We start from the raw sequence: 10,214 nt of genomic DNA on the forward strand, positions 1-10,214 counted from the left end.
GCTTCGCACATTCTCCTTCTGCCTAATCATGCTTCACTTCTTTTGCCCCAGCCATTAGGTGGGTGGGAGGGATTTTTCTTTCCAGCTGCCAGCTGGAACCTTACCAAGGTGATTAATGGCATTGCACCTGTACACTTCTGCACCCTTTTTGTGTTTGATTTGTGCACCCCGGATAGGTGTCATAGTCCTCTGGGCTTGACCCTCGGCCAAGACTTTGTGGGTCTTACCCTAACTTCGGTGAAGGTGGATCTGCCTGTACATGCTGTTCATTGGCAAAAGCCTTTCTCCAATAGGACACTTTCCAAGTCAAATTCAAGCTGAAGTTTTAAAAATAATCCAAAGGGAAGTAAGCCTATCAGTAAAGCTGTTTTGGGGGGAATTAAGTATTAAAAAATTTGGTGTTACTGCTCCTTTAACATTCCCTTTGCTTATGGGTAGCTACATTTGTTACATGTTGGTATTAAATTTGTTTTCAAATGTAGTACCAACAAGCTTACTAACAATTAAACACCTCCCTCTTAATACCCTTCAACACCACCTAGTCTATTCAACCATATTTACATGTCTTACAAGGCATGTGTCTTTACAAGGCAACTGTACAATTCTTTTTATATATAAGGAAGCATTCAGGATTCAAAAGTTAGAAATATTAAGCCCTTTGGGGCTAAATAAGGAATTTGATTTAAGACCTATTTTCAGATAAATTCCCTCCTTCCGGATTCTATGTGGTATTTATATGTTTTTATGTTTTACAGGTTTTTTGCTAATCTACATTTTATGGCTCACATATATTTCTGGATTTGATACAGTTGCCTTGTAAAGACACATTGATGGGTACACTGCTTTTTGATACACTGTTCTTTAATACACTGTTGTAGATATGGTTGCATCCACCAGGTGGTGTACAAGGGTATAAAAAAGGAAGTGTTTAATTGTTAGTAAACTTGTTAAAAGGCTACACAAGGCCTGAAATGTTAATGTAATGCCCTAAGAGTATGCAATAAAGGCATTTTATTTTTTTTAAAAAGAAAAAGAGATTGGTGCTTTTCCAGATTGTCTGCAGTTTGATAAACCAATGAGAAATGGCCATTGGAGAACCTGCATTGTCCTTAAGTTTATACAAGTTGCTGTGCTGACTACTTCCAAAATCTTTAATTTTTATGCAGGAGGCATAGCGGGGCAAGCAACACAAAAACGCTGAAAAATAAGATAGCATACTACCAGGGGCACTACTGCCATAATGCGAGTTGAGAAACCCATCTCAGGTGGCAGTGCACGGCAAGTTACCAGGGGCGGCAAAAAGTCTACCTGGTAACTTAAAGAGCTGAATTTCCGATTTTTAAATCAGAATTTTTTGCTCCTCTAGTGCAGAGTACACAACCAATGTCCCTCTGAGGCAGCGCTGCATACATCTTGAGCAAAATTAGGTGAGGTTATGCTTTCAGTCTAACTGGCATATGGGCATGTCTGTGGTTAATGTGTTTATTGGAAAGTTTATGCAGTGACCTTACTAACATCTCATGTTAATGATCTTATAATGTGTTTCTGCATTGATCTTACATGTTTAGAGTAAATAGGTTCATAGTCCATTTCTGCAGCAATCTTATTGGCATGTCTGGTGGTTAATGAGTTTACAATCCATTTTCTGCAGCAATCTTACTGGTACATTTGGTAAAATATGGCTAAAGGATGTTGCAAGGGACCATTGTGGTAAAGCGCATTATTTGGGTTCTAATGCTTTTTACCAAACCTTAAGACAGCCCTGCTCCCTGTGTACACAGCAGGGGGTGGGTGGCATTTGCTGTGGCAGGTGTACTTATGTATTTTGTGGGCCCCTTAGGTGATGTTTTCTGGTGGGCCCCAGGTACCCCAGTCCGACACTGCATAGAATTATTATTTTATACAGATTGTAGGATGTCGGTTTTATGCCTTGAACAGCAAGGCTCACAGAACATATAATCATCAATATTATATTTGCAGTAAATACACTGATACAATGTGATGAACATTATAGTACCCCATTTTCAGCTGTAGGGAGCGCTGTGTAGCAGCGGATGCACTGAAGCCAATAAATGTGCTGTACAATCTAATAACCAAGGTTTTTGTATTTGAAAAGAATCAGTGTATAAAATGAGAAACAAGCATTTCATTGTCCTATAGCAGTATCTACGATTTAGAATAATAGGGAATCCTTTTCATCTCCAATCCAGGCATTCATTCTCCTATTGGAACTGCCTATAATCACCCAAATGGAGGCAAACTTTATTATAACAAGTGTATATATCTCATGTTATTTGTAACCTTATACAGTGTTTAGTGAAGTTTTAGTTCTGAACAAACCCCTCAAGATAATTTTGCTGAGTATGAGTTAATTGTCCAATTTTATATGCATTTCCTGACTTATCCCATAAATACATATCCATTATATACTGCGTGGAGATAGACTGATATGTGTATTTGCTCCCAAGCTCATTGAGAGTTGCCTATTAAAAATAATATCCTTTTCCTGTGAGATTATCCAATTAGTTGTTGCATGCTTTTAACCTTATATAAGTGTCCTTACATGTAGGAGAGACAAACTACAGATAAAAAACCTGACTTTTTATGTACACTAGTTCACCCTATGTGGTAATTTCTTCTCAGATCATTACTAAGGTAAGATGTATTCTACGAGAACAGCCTTCACTGATGCAAATACAAATGGTATTGGGCTTTATATTTTCTTTCGGATGAAATGCAAAAAAAACCCCAGTCATGTACTGTATATTACAAATAGTATTTATCATTGTTCAGAAGATCCAGGAGCCAGGAATGCCAAACCTATGGCTACAGCCAATTATCATTAACCCGTCTAAATCCTAAGGATTTGTCATGGTCAACAACAGCATGAATGCTGCATGTTGGATACCCCCGATGTTCAAATAAAAAAAATTGAAAAAAAACAACAGCATCACAGATTTTTTATTAATCACAAATAAGAAAAGTGAAATACCAAAATCTTCAAGGATTTCCATGGCTATGACTGTAAGACAGCAATAGCTCTAAAGGTGACAGTCTCTTTACAAAAAGTATTTGACATTTACTACAGACTGGGGCACAAGAGCACATCCCTTTGAGGTGCAGACCACTGTATCAGGGGGAGCAGGCCATTCCTGTACTTGGGATATGGCTCTGATGCAAGCTGCATCCTCTTCCTCCTTGTGCCTCTACCACAAGTTAGGGGGTCGGAGGAGGGATACCTATGTGCTTGTCTGCCCTTCTTTATTAGACAACTTCTAAATGCAGACAGCGTTGTATTCAAGAGAGTAGCTGCCTATCTGTGTTTTGGCCGGCATTAGGATAAGAGAAGAGCTGTATTAATTGCTTAGTATTTTTATTTGCATATGTTGGACCAACATCAAATACTCCCCCCAAAACTTTAGAAAGATTAGCTGTTTCTCAAAAGTTAATTGAAAATTCCTACCAGACCCCCTACTCACCTGGGTCCCAAGCGGTGACAGGGTCTGCTTCCTATATGTTTAAACCCCAGCTATGTGTTTGTTGTCAATGAAGATTATTACTTGCTTGTATAAATTTGGCAGCCTCATAAATAAACCCATCTACTGAGTCACTGGACTGCAGCCACCTTCCCAGGTTTTAAGTTCTAACTTCAAGCATTGACATATTTACTGCTTCTTATATTGGAAGGTCCTATTCCAGCCAAGATAATATACTACTAAAAGGTACCATTACTTTTTCATAGCATTTTTATAAAAATGTCAGGCCTGCCAAATATCTGAAAGAATAAACGATAAAAAAATGTGCCTGAGGTTACAAGAATTGAAGTAGTAATGAATATAAGATATCAGAGAATAAAGTGAACAATGAAAGAGAAGACAATTCACATTTTTATGGCCAACCCACAGGAAGGACACAGTACATCATCCTCATTAGTATGGAATTTCTCTCCAACAAGTGATTTGGAGCATTTGGCGCAGGTGAAACAATCGCTGTGCCACTGACGGTCTTCAAAAGAGATGTACTTGGCTCCACCTTGCCCTAAACAGAAATGGAAGTGCTGGTTACTTTAGCATACAGCATGCAGCTATTAATTAGGTAATGCAGTATTTTCAATGGCACAAATTCAAGAAACAAACTAATGTTCGAGATTTATAACTTTATGTGACTTTTATAGACTGGCAAAAAGTCCACCAGGTTTAAATGCCGCGAGTCCAATGGAGGCTTATAATAGTAGACGAATAGAATAGTCAGTGACAAACTGTCCTTGACACATTTTCAAGGGGAAGTTAAACAAATTATTGTTTTCTATATCAGACACTTTCAAGGGGAAGAGTTTTCTATTTCACGCAGTCTAAACACATTATTATTTTCCAAGAATGAGCGCCAGTGCTCCTAAAATAGAAGCTGGAGCACTTCCTGTTTGGAAAATATAAATGGGATTCATGGAAATTAACGGCCAAATTTTCAGCTCGAAAAAAAATTGTGATTTTGGGACAATAAACTCAATATTTTAGTTTAAAGCTACCAAAATTATTGTGACATTTAATAAATAAATAAATGCAAGAATGATTGTGTTTTATTCAAAAGATTACCGAGTCAAGTTTGTACGAGTTTCAAGGCCAGATCTGTGCCTTTAAAAAAGGGATGTAAACCAGGGTACTGAACTGCTAAACCAAACTTTACTCAGCTGTTGCTGGACTACAAATCTCAGAAAAATGTAACACATAATGAAGGTTGAGGCATTCTGGGAGCTGTAGTCCAGCAACATCAGGGTTGTATTCTTAAAGCAATATTGCACAATAAAACATTTCCAAAACTTTCCATGAATTCTCCATGGCCAGTGGCTGAATAAAAATGCAATAAATCCTCCAATGAGAATCACAGCTGATGTGTGTAAATCTGGCTCCCTGTTCTTTGTTCCAGGAATTGGATTTGGAAGCTTTAAGCACAGTTTCCCAGCACTGAACAACTCTGTATCCCCATGTCTGATTCCAGTGTCATATAATGGATGGAAAAAGGGACATAATAATCTCTATATGTAGAATAACAGCAGCATGCCTGACAGTGCTGGGAATCAGCATTCTCATTGGTCAATTTTTTTTTTTTTTTCAAATAACTTTTTATTAATTTTCAGGTTTTTGGGGGTACAGAAAGAAACGGAGGGTTAGGGTAAAGGTAAGTATTACAGTTTAAAGACATATAGATAACATGACATAACACAGTGATTTTGCATTCTCATGATATTACTGTTATTGCAATTGGATTTAGAGACAATTTTTCATAGTAAATAGTATATTACTCAGACTTAAAAAAGATGTTTCTTATATAACACTGTATATCTCTACTATATTTTGATTTTCTTTGGAGTTGCAACTCATAGATTGGAATAACATACGTTCTTTAACTGTTTTCTATGTATTCAGTCCATAATCTCCAATTTTGAAAATGTTTCAGTATTCTCATTGGTCAATTTTTTTGCATTTATAATGAAGTTTTTGATCACTAGAATTCTCATTGATTTTATGAATTCTTGAACAAAGTGAACTTGGAGAGTAAATCTCCTTTATGTATATCTGAATCACTTACCAGTAATAGGCTTTGCACAAGCAGCACATTTTTTGGCATACAGATTATCAAAGCAGTCCACACAGTATGGAGATTCATCTCTAGAAGTAGATTTTTCTCCGACCAGGTTTTTTTTGCAGCTTGTGCAGACAAAGCACTCTCTGTGCCACTGCTGCTCTTGGAAAGAAAGTCCACCTTTGGTGATTGCCTGAATTAACACACAAATGTTTTATTGGCAACAGTGGTTTTTAGTTCATGACAATTTCTTGCCATACAGAGGGGGTTGCATAATTAAAGTGTCTCTTTAAAACTAAAGCAATTAAAAAAAAAGAATGTAGTTTTATATCTCCGTCTTTCTCAATATTGTTGATAGAATTGTAAATTAATTTGATTATTTAAAAGGACAACTGCTCTTTCAGTTTGTATTGATGGACAGAGATGTGCAGCAGATCTATGCTACTAAATTTTGGGGTGAACTTACCTATTGAGCTTGAAATATTCAGTTGCCTATCCTTGTGACATCACAATTTTTTACACATGCACCTTGAAGTGATAGCCCTTCGAATGGCAATGTAATACAAAGTCTGACTAAAATGTCCATCTCCTTTTTAAACTATGCTAATACTGTAACACTGGACATTACTAGCACTATAGTAGGACAAAGATTCACACTATATTAAAGGATTACAATTCCATGAATTTTTTATACCTTTCGACAAGACTTGCACTGGTTAGCAAATTGTTTCTCATAGCATGGCATGCAGTATATCTTGGACTCCTTGGGGATAAATGGCTTATTTCCTACTGGCTCTCTGCAACTTTGGCAAACAAAACAGGTTTCATGCCAGTTACTGCCATTATACTCCATTTTGCGTGATCCTACAAAGGAGAAAGAGGATGTATTTGAGTAGAGGTATGGGATCCCTTATCCGGAAACCCATTATCCATAAAGGTCCAAATTACGGAAAGCCTGTCTCCCATAGACTCTATTTTAAGCAAATTAAATTTTTAAGCAAAAAAAATTTTAAAACTGATTTCCTTTTTCTCTGTAGTAATATAACAGTGCCTTGTAATTGATCCCAACTTAGATATAAATAATCCTTATTGGATGCAAAACAATCCTATTGGGTTTAATTTATGGTTTAATGATTTTTTAGTAGACTTAAGGTATGGAGATCCAAATTATGGAAAGACAGCTTATCCGGAATACCCTTGGTCCCGGGGATTCTGGATAACGGGTCCTATACCTGTACTATACAGGCACAATATGAAAAAAAAACCACTTCCATTGCATTTTAGTCCATTCCAGTCATTTGAAAGAAAAAAAGAAAGAAAAATACAAAATCAAATACAATAGGGATACCCTTAAGAAATACAGATAATAAAAGTAAGTGTAGAAATAACCTAGTGGTTTTCTAGAGCAGTGATCCCCAACCAGTGGCTTGTGTGCAACATGTTGCTCGTCAACCCTTTGGATGTTGCTCCCAGTGGCCTCACAGCAAGTGCTTATTTTTAATTTCTAGTTAGGAGGCAAGCTGCGATTGCATAAAACCCCAGTGTAATTGCCAAACAGAGCCTTCTGTAGGCTTGCAGTCAACATAGAACTACCAAATAACCAATTATATCTCTCATTGGCACCTCCAGGACAATTTTCATGCTTTGTTGCTTTCCAAAACTTTTTCTATTTGAATGTTGCTCACAGGTATAAAAGGTTGGGGGATCCCTGTTCTAGAGGAACCTTCAGTATCCATCACAGTTTAACATCTACATTGTCCTGGAATTCGCTTTCAAAAGTGGATATATGTGTTCTCTAGACAGGTAATACTGGGACTGAAGTCTTGTTTCATGTAAGTACATGTTTTTTTTATGTGATTTAGACTTTATTGGCATCAGTACAAGTCATAAGCATGAATTCATTCATACAAAATTAGAACTAACATTTATCCCTGAAACAGGATTCATTCAATAGTTGGTATGAGAGTCATCTGCCTAAATAATAAAGTAATATTCCCAAACCACTGCTGAAAAAGTTACACATATTTGTAAAACTTTAAGAAGGGGCTGGATGAATTCTTAGCAAGTGAGGGAATACAGGGTTATGGGAGATAGCTCTTAGTACAAGTGAGGGAATACAGGGTTATGGGAGATAGCTCTTAGTACAAGTGAGGGAATACAGGGTTATGGGAGATAGCTCTCAGTACAAGTGAGGGAATACAGGGTTATGGGAGATAGCTCTCAGTACAAGTGAGGGAATACAGGGTTATGGGAGATAGCTCTTAGTACAAGTGAGGGAATACAGGGTTATGGGAGATAGCTCTCAGTACAAGTGAGGGAATACAGGGTTATGGGAGATAGCTCTCAGTACAAGTGAGGGAATACAGGGTTATGGGAGATAGCTCTCAGTACAAGTGAGGGAATACAGGGTTATGGGAGATAGCTCTTAGTACTAGTTGATCCAGGGACTGGTCCGATTGCCATCTTGGAGTCAGGAAGGAATTTTTTCCCCTCTGTGGCAAATTAGAGAGGCTTCAGATGGGGTTTTTTGCCTTCCTCTGGATCAACTAGTAGTTAGTCAACTAGTAGTTAGGCAGGTTATATATAGGCATTATGGTTGAACTTGATGGACGTATGTCTTTTTTCAACCCAACTTACTATGTTACTATGTTACTACTATGTAAAACGTATAAGATAGGTTAAACAGTATTATAAAAAAACATTATTTTGCTGTTTCTCTTTGTACCAGAATGATGCGTTAATGAAATGCCTAGGTAATAAAAATGTATTTAAACATTTAATGTTAGTCTTTGTAAAACAATATATACATCAATCCTGTGTGAGGAATTAAAACTGAATAAATTAATTAACATTAAACTCTAATTTGTACATCTGCTCGGGAAAAAAGTCATTGCTCCATATCCTGCCATTATAAAAATTGATTATATATTAATTCTAATTTAATGTGACTAACGAAAGAGCCCTTATTTAGAAAAAGAATTATCCTACTGATGTACCATTACCAGGCATTATGGTAGCTCTGCAGCCAAAACACTTTGAGGAGTATTCAGTAGAGTAACACTCGATGCACAGTAATAGCTCATCTTTGGCAGCAAAGGGTTTCTCCACCAGAGAATGGTCACACTTGTCGCATTTGAAACATGTTTCATGCCAGTGGCTGTCTTTATATGCAAGGTCCTTCAAAGTAAGCAAAAGATAATGCCAAGAAATTAGGATTAAACAGTTACACAGTAATGCAAAGTACCAGTATTGGGAATTGCAGTAATAATCATCTGGAATAAATTCAAAAGACATGTGCCTCATGTTTAATCACCATGTTAAGCAAATATAGCACTTTTAGTTGTTAAGAGGGGTTGATACTTCATGCACCATAGAGCTGATCCAAATTACAGTCAATATTAAATCTGGATATAGGATAAACTATGGTTATATGCACTCCAGGCTAGAGTGGAGCTCTACAGACTGTGTAGGTTTTTGGTATATTATTATTATAAAGCATTGCTAAAGTGCCTACATATTCTGCATCTGGTTTGTTCCAGGATAATGAAAGGAAGTTACATTATCTAAGGCATTGTAAAGCTGGACATATGCCACTCACCCTCCAGGATGTTTCTACTTGCTCAATAGATATCTGTCTGATCCCTATCCAGAAATCACTCTGGCAGGATTATAGGTTGGCCCCACATAGGCCAATATATTGTCAATCCAATGCTGATGTGGCTGAGACAGCATCGTATACTGGTCTGCCTAATACGGTAGATCCTGATGTGCTATGTCACTAAAAGTAGACCTCACCTTGCTAAAGTCTGGGCTAAGGCACCATTATAAAATACAAAATGAGAGCAGTGAAAAATATCAAGCCACACTGTAAAAAATAATGTAACATGGGCTATTTTATGATGGGATATTTACCTTAGAATTACATTCAATAGGTTTTTTGCATCTTTCACAGAGGTTTGCAAAAAGGCTGTTAAAGCATTTAATACAATATGGAATGTCATCCTTCAAAGTATATTTCTTTCCATACAAGGACTCCTTGCAGTGGAAGCAGTCAAATATTTCTTTTTCCATATTAGAAGTTTAACTGAAAAAAAAACACATATTGCTTTTTAATTGGGTATTATTGAGAATGTATTCATTTTCTCTATACAGTAAGAATGAAAAGTTCAATTCAATTTGCTTAGGCAAACACAAGACTGACAAGTCTTAACCCTGATGCTTTGTAGGCTATAACTCAAGTTGTAATTGTAGAAATTGTGACCCAACTGTTGAATTGAAGTGTTAAAGGTTTGTAGCCTCACGGTTGTAACTTACTCTAATATCACAGTAACCTTAATTTATCTTTTAGGCATACTGGGAGATGGTGTTTTAACAAAGTTGAAGGTCCATGTCAACATAGTAACACAGTAGATGAGGTTGAAAAAAGATCCATGTCCATCAAGTTCAACCTGCCTAACTGCTAGTTGATGTAGAGGAAAGAGAAAAATCACCATATAAGGCCTCTTTAATTTACCTCAGAGAGAAAAAAATATTCCCTTATGTCTCCCAAGAGGCCAATAGCACCAGTCCCCGGATGCTTGTTATAAAATGGCAAGCAGTGTTTGTTTGAAGGGGGGGGGGTTTGTTTGAAGAAC

At 36.9% G+C, this 10,214-nt stretch overlaps 1 protein-coding gene across 1 annotated transcript; it reads right to left on the reverse strand.

The window, feature by feature from the left end:
* Window positions 1-2,943: 2,943 nt before the first annotated feature.
* Window positions 2,944-9,664, reverse strand: fhl5 (four and a half LIM domains 5; the record flags this gene model as incomplete). The annotated part of the gene is given in 5 exon segments (NM_001123485.1): window positions 2,944-4,038; window positions 5,587-5,773; window positions 6,275-6,444; window positions 8,583-8,757; window positions 9,493-9,664. Coding segments are annotated over 5 exon segments (849 nt in total). The 3' UTR covers window positions 2,944-3,880.
* Between the last annotated feature and the right edge of the window lie 550 nt (window positions 9,665-10,214).

The sequence above is a fragment of the Xenopus tropicalis genome, chromosome 5 (genome assembly GCF_000004195.4).
Source record: "Xenopus tropicalis strain Nigerian chromosome 5, UCB_Xtro_10.0, whole genome shotgun sequence".
Classification (NCBI taxonomy): domain Eukaryota; kingdom Metazoa; phylum Chordata; class Amphibia; order Anura; family Pipidae; genus Xenopus; species Xenopus tropicalis.